We start from the raw sequence: 15047 nt of genomic DNA, 5'->3' as shown, positions 1-15047 counted from the left end.
AAATGTGGAATTATGAAATGTGAGGTTTAGTTAAAAACAAGTGAGGCTATTGAGCAATGCGAACACTTGAGTCATGAAAAAGCTGTACGGAGCGGAAGCAACCGCAGAGATATATTAATTAGTTAATGATTCCGAGTAACAGATTTTAAGGGAGATAAGTTGCTTGAATGGAATGTTTTCACTTGTCGAGGTAATGAGTACACTGAAAATAGCGGTTAAGGATGTAAGATTGATTGTTATTAGAAGGTTAAGGAATAGAAAAACGAATGGAGTTGATGGAATTACGAGAGGCGTGGAAGAACGTAAAGACGTCTGATATCGATTGAATTGTAAATGCTGATTGGCTAATCCGGATGTGTAAGAAAACAATGGGTGAAAGTTTCCTACGGAATAAAGACGGTCTGATATTGATTGAATTGTAGATAAAATGCTGATTGGCTAATCCGGATGTGTAAGGTATATTAAAATGGGGGAAAGTTTCCTATGAAATAAAGACAGTCTGATATTGATTGAATTGTAAATTAAATGATGATTGGCTAATCCGGATGTGTAAGGTATATTAAAATGGGGGGAAGCTTCCTACGGAATAAAGAAGGTCTGATATTGATTGAATTGTAGATAAAATGCTGATTGGCTATTCCGGATGTGTTAGGTACATTAAAATGGGTGAAAGTTTCCTACGGAAAAAAGACATCTGATATTGATTGAATTGTAAATAAAATGCTGATTGGCTAATCCGGATGTGTAAGGTACATTAAAATGGGGGAAAGTTTCCTACGAAATGGGTGGGACGAATAAATTCTCCTATGCACAGTGGAAAGTGTGATAGATGACCGACTATCAGTTACTGGGCATAGTTATATTTAATGTACCGGAGAGGGTATGCAGTAATACTTCACTGACAGCATAATCGGGTAATGGAAGGTTTTATCAGTATTGGGCTTAGACAAGGAAATGATGTTATTTTGAAGATATGATTTATTTGAGAGTACAAGGAAAACACCGTACATAGACCTACAAAAGGCTTGACGTAGAAATGATTGAGTGAACGTGACCGCCTACTCTGTCAAATTATCCACACATGATATAATCTGCAATCTTGCTCAGCAAATATTGTCCATTTTTGGTTTGCTGTGCATCGTTCTGATCGCGGTAATGATAATGGTTGCATTAATAGTAATAGTTACTTTTTAATGTACAATCGGTTTTACTGTAATAGCAGCAAGTACTGTTCTGTCAAGAGTCATTTTTGTAAGTAATGTCAAAATTTAGACTCTCTTCTCTCTCTCTCTCTCTCTCTCTCTCTCTCTCTCTCGGAGAAACGCTGTATTACCGAGATTTCATATTCGCGGCGACAAGAAAATACAGAATAAAATTATAAATAGTTAATAATATAAAGCTTTTCGATACAGTTTCCAACGAGTACAGAATTTCTCAGAATGGTTACATGGCCTCAAGAGTTCTATCGGGAACCGTCTTTCTGTATACAGGATGTAAATACCCAATTATATATAAAATCCTTTAACGGATGAAAGTCTCATTGCACAGTACCAGGAAAAGAATCACCCAGCCAGTCTGATTATGTTTATGAATAGAACTGGGAAAATCAGATATTATTATTATTATTATTACTATTATTAGTAACGAGATGGCGCGCGCTATGCTCCGCGGGGCAGGTGGGTGGATGTATCATGTCTCCCATAACCTACCTACCGCCCCCACCCGGGGCGGACAAACAAAGGAAGATCCACTCGGCTTTTATTCTTATAGATTATTAGACCAAAATAATAGGTCAATAAAGACAGAGAGTTAATATTTTTAGATATCTTTGTCATTGTTCATGGTACAGTGGTTAGTGTCATGGCATGCCACTCACATGTCGCGGGGGGTTCGCGTCTCCCACAGGGCGATGAAAAATCACTGGCTCTGTGTCATGATCAGTCGCTGCTGCAGTGTTAAGGGTGTCTGCTGCGGTGGGAGGTTGGAACCAACATTATTCTTTGGAAGCTTAAAGAATTTCAAGTCAGTGGTCCCTTTGGTGCGCTTGATCATGTGAATACGTTTCATGGACTGAAATAATAATAAGAATAATATAAAACGGTGGCGAGGAACCAGAGAAACTCGAAACTAACGCCCACTTTCCCAAACAACAAAGGCATCAACTAAACTGCGTCAGAAGATTGTGAGAGGACAGGCCTTGATATATTTTTTCTCTAAACAAGTCTCCGGCTTTGATCTCGAACTTTCGGGGAAGAAAGTTATTTAACAACATGAACTGAAAGTTCCTCGGTGAGTCACCTCCAGGTATAGAGAAAGGAGGAGCTCATTTACCGGCGCAGTGCTCTGGCGTTAAATGTTTTTTTTTTTATTAAAGGCGGAACAAACGAGAGAATAAATGGTTCGGGCCAAACGGTTTCGCAGATGAAAGGACGGGCGAACAAACGAAATTATTTGGTCTTTAGGAAGCTATTTAGAGAGAGAGAGAGAGAGAGAGAGAGAGAGAGAGAGAGAGAGAGCCAAAAGGTCCCACTTTCCAAATTTACATTACTATCTCATCCCGATTCTAATAAAGGAGGGTCACCTACTGGTAAAATTTCAGAGAGAGAGAGAGAGAGAGAGAGGAGAGAGAGAGAGAGAGAGATCCCACTTTCCAAATTCACATTACTATCTCATCCCGATTCTAATAAAGGAGGGTCATCTACTGGCAAAATTTCAGAAAAATTCACGACGTACCTTTTCTCACAATCCTGCCAACAATCGGCTGGCGAATCACAACAAAACCAAAATGAACCACAATAACCAGAGTTAAGGAGAAGGCACAAGACTGCTGGAACCGTTATTATTATTATTACAAATTCCAGTTATTATTATTATTATTACAAAGTCCAACACAGGAGGATAATTATGCATACGGGCCAATTCTCTATTTATACAAGGTCAATGCATGTACGCTTAAATTTATACAAGGTCAATGCATGTACGCTTCAATAAGTGACGAGGTTATGACTTTGCACCTCAAATAGACATTCATTTATTCATTATTAAATCCAATAAATTATTCACTTATATGTTTATGGAATTTCACCCCAAAAATTTTATTTGAAATCTTGTTGTCTGACTTCCTGTTCATTCTCTTGTTTTTAATGCCTCACTTCTGTTAATTTATTTTGTTCGTTCGTTATTTGATAGTATATTATTTCATATTTAATATCCTCTTTTTTTCAGTTTTTTAAGGAGCTTTTTTTCTACTCTGTTTCCTTATTTTTCTATTTCTATTGACGTTTTTTAATGCTTTTTAGTGTATACGATTCTTTTTTGTTTCATTTTATCTTATTTTCTACTTTATTTCTACTTTTCTTTTTGGTTATTACCTTCATTTCCAATTTTCTTTTGTGCACCTACTAATTTCTTTTCATTTTACCGCCTGTGTAATTACAATTCATAACCAAAAAAATTAAAATTTTGGGTGAAACAATCTAGCACAGAGAAAAAAGAATTTCAGCTCCATTTACCTTTGTGCGCCTATTAATTAATGTTCGTTTTACTGCCTGTGTAATTATAATTCATATTTAAAAAAATTTAATTTTGGGGGTAAAAATCTAGCGCAAGTAAAAAGAAACTTGCAACAGGAGACTTAAGCCCAAACTTCCTTGAATGAGATTCGAGGCTTAACGGGTTGGTGCGCGGAGGGGGAAAAGCAGTTACGACAAATAGGTTTTGAGAGGGACCTTAATTCGAGGAGTGGATTACATAGGCTCGAGTTCGCTAAAAAGAAAAGGAGAGAGAGAGAGAGGAGAGAGAGAGAGAGGAGGGTTTCTATGATGAGAAAAAGGAAAGGAGAGAGAGAGAGAGAGAGAGAGAGAGAGAGAGGAGGATTTCTATGATGAGAAAAAAAAAGAGGTTTCTATGATGAGAAAAAGGAGAGGTGAGAGAGATAGACGATTTCTATGATGAGAAAAAGGAAAGGAGAGAGAGAGAGAGAGAGAGAGAGAGAGGGGAGGGTTTCTATGATGAGAAAGAGAGAGAGAGAGAGAGAGAGAGAGAGAGAGAGAGAGAGAGAGAGAGGGTTTCTATGATGAGAAAAAGGAAAAGAGATAGAGATTTCTATGATGAGAAAAAGGAGAGGAGAGAGAGAGAGAGAGAGAGAGAGAGAGATGGGTTTTATGATGAGAAAAAGGAAGAGAGAGAGAGAGAGAGAGAGATGGGGTTTCTATAATGAGAAACTGTCAAATTCTGGTTACAAGTCCTTTTTGAAAGGTTCAATTCAGCAGGATATATAAGCATTAATAAGAGTTCTTTAACAATGAGTCAACAGAGACGTTTTTTCGAAAAGACATACATTGACAGACACTATCTAGCTCTCTCACAGGGTCTAGATACAACGCAGTAAAAAATCTAGGTGTCTAAGTTTCCGACGTTGTCCAGAATCTTCAAATATATGCTTAGCCATTATAATGCATGATTATGATATATTGTAGTCATATTGGCAAAAGGATGCAGATATGGGGATTCTATTCAGGTCAACCTCACAATGGCATCTAAATCTTGCAAGAAACTCAACAAGTGTGCCTGTAAGGGGCAATTCCCTATAAAGAACAATTCCCTATAAGGGACAATTCAAGCCCCCCCCAAGTAAAAGTTGCAAGGAAAGCCGCAATGTATTCTATTGAACTTGCAAGTGTGATGTTCATGCATCCAAACTGATCCATATATGAATCATCGACTGAATGCAACAACAGGATACAGAGTTACGAGGTTAGGGCTAAACCCAACATGTGAGAATACTGGCTATAAGGTCACCTTCAGATAAACCAGCATAGAATCTCGGATAACCTGATTAACACAATAAAATCACCAATAATCCTTTCAACTGCACAAAACGTAACTGAAAGTAAATTTTTTGCACTTTTCAAATACCAGAAATTGCGACAGCATCAATCACAATAATAAAATCAACATAGTCATCATTAATTACCAAAAAAACTAACGTGCAAAAAACACAAGTTTTATCAAGTGAATCATCTTCACGAGTGACGGGATGATTAAATGTCAAAGCTCAGTTTCGGATGGAAATTTACACGTCTCATCCAGGTACAAGGGGCCATCTCAGTTTCAGACCTGATCAGTTCATACACAATAGCTTTCTCCTCTGATCTCTCTCTGGCCTCCTAAAGTGACACAAAATTTTCCCCGATCAGCTGATTGGGGACTTGTTGAGAAATATATGACACTGATGGAGGGGCGTTACGACAAGAAATTCCTCCACTTCTCACGATATATGACCGACGTTCAACGATCGGTCTTAATTTTCTGTCTGCAACAAGAGCTCTGATGGAAATGAGAGAATTTCTTATTTTTATTTTGTTGATGGACGCAAATATTATCATCTATTCCTGTCATATGTTTACGAATTCATCTCGTGACTGGGTTCTGTTTCACTGCCAGTACAAGAAAGCTTATTTGTTAAGAGTTACAAACAGAATATCAAATAATTCCATGAATATCTAAAGTGCTTTTTAGTTTTCTGTAAAAGAAAACTATTGTACCAGCTTTGTCTGTCCGTCCGCACTTTTCCTGTCCGGCCTCAGATCTTAAAAACTACTGAGGCTAGAGGGCTGCAAATTGGTATGTTGATCAGCCACCCTCCAATCATCAAACTTACCAAATTGCAGCCCTCTAGCCTCATTAATTTTTATTTTATTTAAAGGTATATATTAGCCATAATCGTGCTTCTGGCAACGATATAGGACATGCCACAACCAGGCCGTTGTTAAAGTTTCATGGGCCGCGGTTCACACAGCATTATACCGAGACCACCGAAAGACAGATATACTTTCAGTGGCCTTGATTATACGCTGTACAGAAAACTCGATTGCGCCGAAGTTTCTTCGGCGCATCTTTTACTTATATTTTACAATTCCTATGATGATCAATGATTACCTGAGAAAGAAAAAATTATCATAATCTGAGACTTGAGAAAAAATTGTAAAAATTCACATTCCAAAACCATTGCGCCCCAATGAAATTGCATTCAGCAATGACAGTGTCGAACGGCAATATCTGTTTTGCCAACTGAGAAAGCGCAATTGAAATCTAGTTAAGATCAATATACCAATTACAGAGAAAAGTGCCCGAATGCAACATACGTATATCAGTCATTTTCAGAAGCGTGTGATTTGTGCAACTGTCTCTCGCATTTCATGGGGACGCAAAAATACCAGAGGCAGTTGCAGGCCATTTTGCGATCGTTCACAGAACCTGTAATTTTTCGCTCCGATATCTGAACTACTCTACAAACATTTGTTCGTTTTTATATTCTTTATTACATGACGAATACCCGAACATTTTGCTTTTACTGTTACTGTCAATGTCTTTTCCTTTTTTTATTTTATCTTTGCTGTGGATATTACTAGAACTCATTACTATATCTGGAAGCAGCAGTTCTCGAAACAGTGGATCAAAGGTGAAAAGTCAGCTGTGGTGACAAAGGTTTTAATAAGAAATTCGAACATCTGATTTCACAATTTGCATTTTGAAATTAATTACTTTCTTTTTATTTCATCATGATCAAAACCTTGAGTGTTAGTACAAACGACTCTGGTAAATTGTTATTGTATTGAGTATAAGTTGATGCTTCTGTTTACATAAGTATTTCGGGCACAAATATTATCGTAGTTTTTTTATATATTTAGTAACTGTAAAGAAATCGGAGAAATCTTATATATACTAAACACACATATAAATTTGTATAAATATATATATATATATATATATATATATATATATATACATACATATACATAAACTTATTCATACATATACATACATATACATCGTATACTCATACATACATACGATAAAACATAATTTACGCACATCAAAAATCCTTACAATGAAAAGACTAAAATAAAATCCTACCAAACAGACCATTATTATATGACGCATTAATACGACCGACAAGAAGAATCGACAGCCAACAATATAAGAAATTTAGAAAAATATTCCTTTTCTGCACGGATTTGCTACACTACCCCGAAGACTCTGTTAACCTTGGACACTCATTTAAACTTTTTCATTAAGTTTACAGTTTGTAAGTCACGAACCACGGGATGAGCTTTCAAACTTTCAGAGCTTCCTCTGGAAAACACCGGGAAAAGAAATAGTTGCAGACGAGACGTGAAATGATTCTCACGTCATTCTGGCCGTGCTTTCATTTTTAAGGCTGTTACACACAAACGGGCTTACGCCACTGTGTTATAAATAAAAGAACGGACATTACACTCATGGTTTTAGTTTTCCGTAAAAGAAAACTATTGTGCCGCCTTTGTTTGTCCGTCCGCACTTTTTTCTGTCCGTACTTTTTCTGTCCGCCCTCAGATCTTAAAAACTACTGAGGCTAGAGGGCTGCAAATTGGTATGTTGATCATCCACACTCCAATCATCAAACATATCATATTGCAGCCCTCTAGGTTCAGTAGTTTTTATTTTATTTAAGGTTAAAGGTAGCCATAATCGTGCTTCTGGCAACGATGTAGGATAGGCCACAACCGGCCCGTGGTTAACGTTTCATAGGCCACGGCTCATACAGCATTATACCGAGACCACCGAAAGATAGATCCATTTTCGGTGGCCTTAATTATACTATGTATAGAAAACTCGATTGCGCCGAAGAAGCTTCAGCGCATTTTTTACTTGTTTCTGTTGTGTTGAAACCCTCCCTATACAAAATCACACACATATATACATATGCAATCTTTTACAAACATGACTGTAACACATAGAAGCCTGAATTGTGCGAGTGATAAGTGACAAAGCAGGATTTCCTTTCCAAAAGTCAAATAAAACAACTGAGTTAACTGATAAAAAAAAGTGAGGAAAGTTCAGACACGGATGAGGAAGATAAAAAAAAGTGAGGAAAGTTCAGACAAGGATGAGGAAGATAAAAAAAAAGTGAGGAAAGTTCAGACACGGAAGAAGAAGATAAAAAAAGTGAGGAATGTTCAGATAAGGAAGAGGAAGATAAAAAAAGTGAGGAAAGTTCAGACAAGGAAGAGGAAGATAAAAGTTAGGAAAGTTCAGACACGGATGAGGAAGATAAAAAAAGTGAGGAAAGTTCAGACAAGGAAGAGGAAGATAAAAAAAAGTGAGGAAAGTTCAGATAAGGAAGAGGAAGATAAAAAAAGTGAGGAAAGTTCAGACAAGGAAGAGGAAGATAAAAAAAAGTTAGGAAAGTTCAGACACGGATGAGGAAGATAAAAAAAGTGAGGAAAGTTCAGACAAGGAAGAGGAAGATAAAAAAAAGTGAGGAAAGTTCAGATAAGGAAGAGGAAGATAAAAAAAAGTGAGGAAAGTTCAGACAAGGAAGAGGAAGATAAAAAAAGTGAGGAAAGTTCAGACAAGGAAGAGGAAGATAAAAAAATTAGAAAGTTCCAGACACGGATGAGGAAGATAAAAAAAGTGAGGAAAGTTCAGACAAGGAAGAGGAAGATAAAAAAAGTGAGGAAAGTTCAGATAAGGAAGAGGAGAAGATAAAAAGTGAGGAAAGTTCAGACAAGGAAGAGGAAGATAAAAAAAAGTTAGGAAAAGTTCAGACACACGGATGAGGAAGATAAAAAAAGTGAGGAAAGTTCAGACAAGGAAGAGGAAGAAAAAAAAAGAGGAAAGTTCAGATAAGGAAGAGGAAGATAAAAAAGGGAGGAAAGTTCAGACAAGGAAGAGGAAGATAAAAAAAAGTGAGGAAAGTTCAGACACGGAAGAGGAAGATGAAAAAAAAAGTGAGGAAAGTTCAGACACGGATGAGGAAGATAAAAAAAGTGAGGAAAGTTCAGACACGGAAGAAGAAGATAAAAAAGAGGAAAGTTCAGACACAAGAGGAAGATAAAAAAGGAGGGAAAGTTCCGACAAGGAAGAGGAAGATAAAAAAAAGTGAGGAAAGTTCAGACAAGGAAGAGGAAGATAAAAAAAGTGAGGAAAGTTCAGACAAGGAAGAGGAAGATAAAAAAAGTGAGGAAAGTTCAGACACGGATGAGGAAGATAAAAAAAGTGAGGAAAGTTCAGACAAGGAAGAGGAAGATAAAAAAGTGAGAAATAAGCGTTTTGCTCCGAAACAGTTTTTCGATTACCTTCAGAGCAAATAGAATTATGGAATATGGACCCGAGAAACCTTATTTCAATTTGGCTAGAGCAATTTTGGCACGCATCTGCTGAAACTGAAAATTCACATGGAAATATGCAGACGAGAAAGTGCCTGATGCAGATGTCTAAGACACGTGTCTGTCTTGTTCCTTACAACAGTGATATGAAAATATATATTTAGAAAAAGGGTTCAAAGTTTGCATGATAAACAGTTTACTTTGGAGGAGCAGATTAAATAATGAAAACTAACGTCAAAGTTTTTAATCGCATCACAATACACTTAGGATGCAATCTCAGCAATGACACGCATTTTATAGTCTATTTCTAAAAAAAGTAACATGGAATTTTTTTCTGGTCTGAGCTCATGTGAAGAAAAATTCCTTTTTTTCTTTTAGTTTTTTTGCTTTTATACCACAATATGAATTTTTCCTTTTTTTTGGCTGGGTTCCATGAAAAAAATTCGAAAACCCAAGTCCTTCAACAAAGAAAGGCATTCATGAACATGTAAATTCAGAACGCAGTTATTCAAGTTTGTTTTCACAACGCACCAAAACGACAAAAGCAGTCATTTTCATATTTATTTTACAAGCTGTCAATGAGATGAAAAGAATAACACTAAGTATTTGTTCCATTTGAAATGAAAATGCACTTACACCACACGATAACTGAACCTCGCCACGGAGACACGTAATGAGCGCTTTGCAACGGTTTCAAAAGAAAATAGCCAATATTTTCAATTCAGTGTCCCCAACTTTTGCCAGAGTACGCAAACAAGTATAAACGGCATTACCAGACCTCATTACGGAATCATTAACATGCAATAGCCATTAATACTGAACCAAAATTGATAAAAAAACTTCAATGGTGAGACATCATTTTTTTTTATTATTACCTGTTTATACCTACAGGTAAAAAAAGAATGTCGATGACATGCTCCAATGATTGATTTCATGCTCAAGTAGCATAACGGAGACGAGGACGAAAATAAACACCATTTTGAAAATATATAGATTATATATTTTCCGTAGCAAAACCTAACCAAAACATGGCCGCCGTCTTAATGACATAACAGTGATTATAATTAATCTAATGACGGTGATAACGAGGAGGAGGAGGAGGAGGAGGAGGAGGAGGAGGAGTGAGGAGGGGAGGGGAGGAACGGCGACCATCATCGACTCAGTAAGAAAATAATGAAATGTTTGTCCTCAAAGTGATTATAGTTAATCTAATGATGATGATGATGATGATGATGAGGAGGAGGAGGAGGAGGAGGAGGAGGAGGAGGAGGAGGAGGAGGAGAAGAGGAATGGTGACCATCATCGATTCAGTAAGAAAAAACGAAATGTTCGTCCTCAAAGATACTGGTTTCAGTTAAACGAAATCATACGAGAACTTTTTATTTCTATTCTTCAAAGGGAATTAGACAAATTTCAAAAGACAGCAAGGTACAGTACTCTTTCATTACCTGGAAATCTTTAGATCTGTTCACCTGGAAGCGTCCTCTGGTAATTATGTTTTACCTGGAAGCGTTCTCTGGTAATTATGTTTTACCTGGAAGCGTTCTCTGGTACTAATGTCGCTCAGAAAATCTAAAATACATGAAAAAAACGCACACACAATGCACTAAGTCATTAGAGAGTGTATTGTAATATAATGGGAATGTAATAGGTCTCAAAGAATACAATAGCTTACAATGACCCAAGTTAAATGTCATGCCTAATTAGGAAGATTTCAAAGATCACTTTAATGTTTAATGATTCACGGAAGAGGCGTATGTGATCAGTTAGAGCACGATTCTGAGGCCTTGGAAGACTAACACTCTCTCTCTCTCTCTCTCTCTCTCTCTCTCTCTCTCTCTCTCTCTCTCACCCACAGTATTTATGTGATACAACCCTTGTTTTTTAAAAGTTAGCATATAATTTATGTACATGTGTACACTGAATATTCAACCTCATTGGTGTGTTTTTCCTCTTGCCGATTTAAGAAATTACCTAAGAGAGAGAGAGAGAGAGAGAGAGAGAGAGAGAGAGAGAGAGAGAGAGAGAGAGAGAGAGAGAGAGAGAGAGAGAGAGTATTTTTTTTAAGAGCTATAATTCATTCAAGGTTACTCTTCTGGACTGACTCAGAACTGACATTTTACAACAAACAAACAAAAACTGAATATAAATAATGCACATAATATAACATATATATATATATATATATATATATATATATATATATAATATATATATATATATATATATATATATATATATAAACAAACTGGAGTTGTGAAAATAATTATGATAATGAAAAGAAAATCATCCTGAATTCTCTCATGATTCTTCCTAATTTCTTTAAAGATAATAATACACATAAACATAAATATAAGCGAAATACACAAACTAGATTTGTAAAAATAATTATAATAATGAAAACAAATCACGTAGAATTCTCTCAACTTTTTAATGACTGTGTTGTGTCGACTCTCAACTTCTGCGTCCATTCAATATCAAAAAATTTCCGGCCAGGACAAGAGATGCTAACCAATATGGCGATTATCCTCCTCTCCTGTCGTGAGTCCGGATAAAACCTCTCGGGTCTCACAAGTGAACCTGACTCTATTAACCTTCCCAAAAGATATTACTCCTCTACCTATAATGAGCTCATTTTAAAGAATTTCAATAAAAAGAGGCCATTCTCATATCTCCGTTCTGCACACAAGATAATCCTCTAATTTTTGCTGCAAATTTTTTTATAAAAAGGAGATGATGAAATATTGTGTGGGCCAGGTACGTTGTTCAGCTTAGATTTTTTTTTTTTGTGGCGAAATATTACATGGACGTCGCCATGTTTTGTTTACGATATCGTAGCAAGGAACAGAGTAATAACTAACTTGTATAATTCCACTGAAGCTGGCCATACCTTTCTAAATCCCATTCAGATTTTTTTAAGGAAAAATGAGTACCAGCTTACAGCCGAGCTATTACAGTTAAATTAATATGTGGCTGTATTATTCATCTTCTTTAACAACAGTACATGATCTTCACTTCAGTCGTGGGATTATATACCCAAAATAATCATCAGCTTTCTCCTTTAATAAACCTCCCATTTCCGTCATAATGCAATTCACTCATTTTATTCATAACAACGTTCCATTATTCAAGTGATATATATATATATATATATATATATATATATATATATATATATATATATATATATATATATATATATATATAATTATATATATATACACATATATGTATATGATTATAATCACTTTTATACGTGACTCATTCACCACACATTACACAGGTGAAAAATAAAGAGAGACGGGGTGTGGGTCCTGACCATGGTTTCGACTTTATTTCCAAGCCATTGACGAAGGACTGATGCATAACATTAGAAGCCTACAAATATATATATATATATATATATATATATATATATATATATATATATATATATATAATACAAGAGTCCATAAAAACGCGTCTGTCCTTTTCAGCCCAACACGCTCGAGTGTATAAAACACGTCCCGCTGTCTCGCAACCTTCACGTCAAAAACAGTTGCTTGCAGAAGCGGTAAAAGCCATGCGAGTTGTAAAGAGCATTTTTCCAGCTGGGGTGAAGTCCTTATTAAGTTCCTGAAGGATTAAATGTCGAAAGCCGGAGGATTCTCGCTTTCCGGGAACCCGGTTTGTACATTTGATTTTTGTCGCTTCTGTTGCAGAAATCCGTTTCGCTCTTAAGTGATTTAATTCAGTCTTGCGGCAAAGAGGACAGATCTAGATGATTTTGTATCAGATATGATGGAATTTGTGATTTCTATTATAATATGGAGCCTCACGTGCATGTTGGCAGAAATTTTCCTTGATGTTTTTCTGATTTTTTTCTATCACTTTTTCTTCAGCACATTTGTATCGACTAGAACTCGCGTTTATTCATGGATATTAAAAATAATACTTGTTTACCTCAAACCTGAATCCTTCTTCACAATAGATATGCTTCAATTCTTACTCCACGCGCACCAGAAATATAAATAAGAGAAACGGTCACAGATGATAAAGCGAAGAACAAAGAGAAAGTCAAGGATAAAGGACAATGCTCAGCTAAGAAAGTTATATAACACCGAAATATCTCGAGTTGTTAAACAAAAAATTAATTTTGGAATCAGACGAAGAAAACCAATCGCTATTAGATGCCCCCAATGAAAATTTATCATTTAGAGGATGACGGAATCTCCCATGATAATCGTGTTTCGCATATTACTGCAATCATTTACAAATGTAATAAATATTTTCTCCTAAAAAACAAATATAAAATGCGTCGAATTTTCCTCGGCGCAATCGAGTTTTCTGTACAGCGTATAATGCTGTATGACACTCTCAGCCACGGCCCATGAAACTCTCAGCGGGACGTGGTGGCCTGTGCTGTTGCAATGCCAGACGCACGATTAAACTAACTTTAACCTTAAACAAAATAAAAACTACTAAGGCTAGAGGGCTGCAATTTGGTACGTTTGATGATTGGCGGGTGGATGATCAACATACTAATTTGCAGCCCTCTAGCCTCAGTAGTTTTGAAGATCTGAGGACGGAGAGAAAAACTGCGGACGGACGGACAAACAACCATCATCTCTTTAATAGTTTTCTTTTACAGAAAACTAAAACTAAAGTTAATGAAAGTAATCTGAATATCCTCACCTTTAATGCAATTCCATCTAATTACCAATAATGCCTCCCGGAGAATTCCCGACGGGAGGTAATAACGCAAATACTTAAACACTTTTAACGAGATTCTGTCATATAACTCATTTGGCTTTTGTTTCCAGATCGTGTGTCCGTCCCTAAAACTTCTATATAATTACATCTAAGTGGCTGAAAATTTAATTCTGGTTCAATGAGATAATTTTACATTTGTTCCTCAGCGTTTAGTTCAGGGAGATAATTTTACATTTGTTCCTCAGAGTTTAGTTCAGGGAGATTATTTTACTTTTGTTCTTCAGCGTTTAGCAAGATAACTTTACATTTGTTCTTCAGCGTTTAGTTCAGGGAGATAATTTTCACTTTGTTTTTAGTCAAGGAGATAATTTTATTTGTTCTTCAGTTTATACAGAGACTGATAATTTAAATTAATTTTTTGTTCTTCGTCGTTTAGTTCAGGAGATAATTTACATTTGCTCTTCAGCGTTTATATATATATTTGTATCATATCCTTTGTGTTTATACAGATCATATGTATATATATATATATATATATATATATATATATATATATATATATATATATAATATATAAAATATATATACATATATATATACATATACATATACATATATATATACATATTTGGTGTGTGCTTGTGTCTACCCATCTGTCCAGTCAAATATTCCTTTTTCTTCGAAGACCAATGCAGTGTTGCAAAGCCAATACGGCAACCCGACCAAACCCATTCAGCTGAAATCAGTACAATGAGAACCACAAATGTGCCACCAAAAAAAAAAAAAAAAAATAAAAACTGAAGTGCAAAACACTTTCAAGTAGAAAATCAAAACAAACGAAAGCTGGGTGCAAGGAGATAGTAAATGAAACATTAAAACACGCAATAAAAAAGGGGATAATAAAAACTGAAGAGAGGTGACAGCCGCAGGGAAAATAAACGCAGCAAGACCTGAAAGACGAATCGCAAAGACCAGACAAGCACTCAGGCGGAAACAAAAGAAACGCAACGGGAAACATGTCTCAGACAAAGAAAAGGTGATGGAGACGGGAGACTACAATACAATAACGTAACATGAAACTGACGTCTCAATACACAAGACAAGGAAGTGGACTAGAACAATGAAAGACCAGCATATAGAGTCAAGTCTAGCGAAGGTCAACGAAAACTTTCCGGAGCGAATGAGACGAAGGATAATTTTCTA

General features: G+C 36.0%; 2 protein-coding genes across 2 annotated transcripts in view; one reads left to right on the top strand and one right to left on the bottom strand.

Annotated features, from left to right (window-relative positions):
* The window catches only part of LOC136855316 (uncharacterized), a 612714-nt gene that overhangs the window by 117341 nt on the left and 480326 nt on the right, over nt 1-15047 (bottom strand). The gene's annotated exons all lie outside the window — the stretch shown is intronic.
* Nucleotides 8796-9137, top strand: LOC136855315 (uncharacterized). Its single transcript, XM_067132220.1, has one exon. It carries the CDS (start codon nt 8796-8798, stop codon nt 9135-9137), a length of 342 nt encoding a protein of 113 aa, XP_066988321.1.

Source organism: Macrobrachium rosenbergii, chromosome 31 (genome assembly GCF_040412425.1).
Source record: "Macrobrachium rosenbergii isolate ZJJX-2024 chromosome 31, ASM4041242v1, whole genome shotgun sequence".
NCBI lineage: Eukaryota > Metazoa > Arthropoda > Malacostraca > Decapoda > Palaemonidae > Macrobrachium > Macrobrachium rosenbergii.
The sequence above is the reverse complement of the archived record's forward strand: the minus strand, read 5'-3'. Positions and strand labels throughout refer to the sequence as shown.

Excerpts from the sequence above, each read along its gene's own strand:
- LOC136855315 (XM_067132220.1), top strand. The coding sequence starts at position 8,796 with ATGAGGAAGATAAAAAAAGTGAGGAAAGTTCAGACACGGAAGAAGAAG.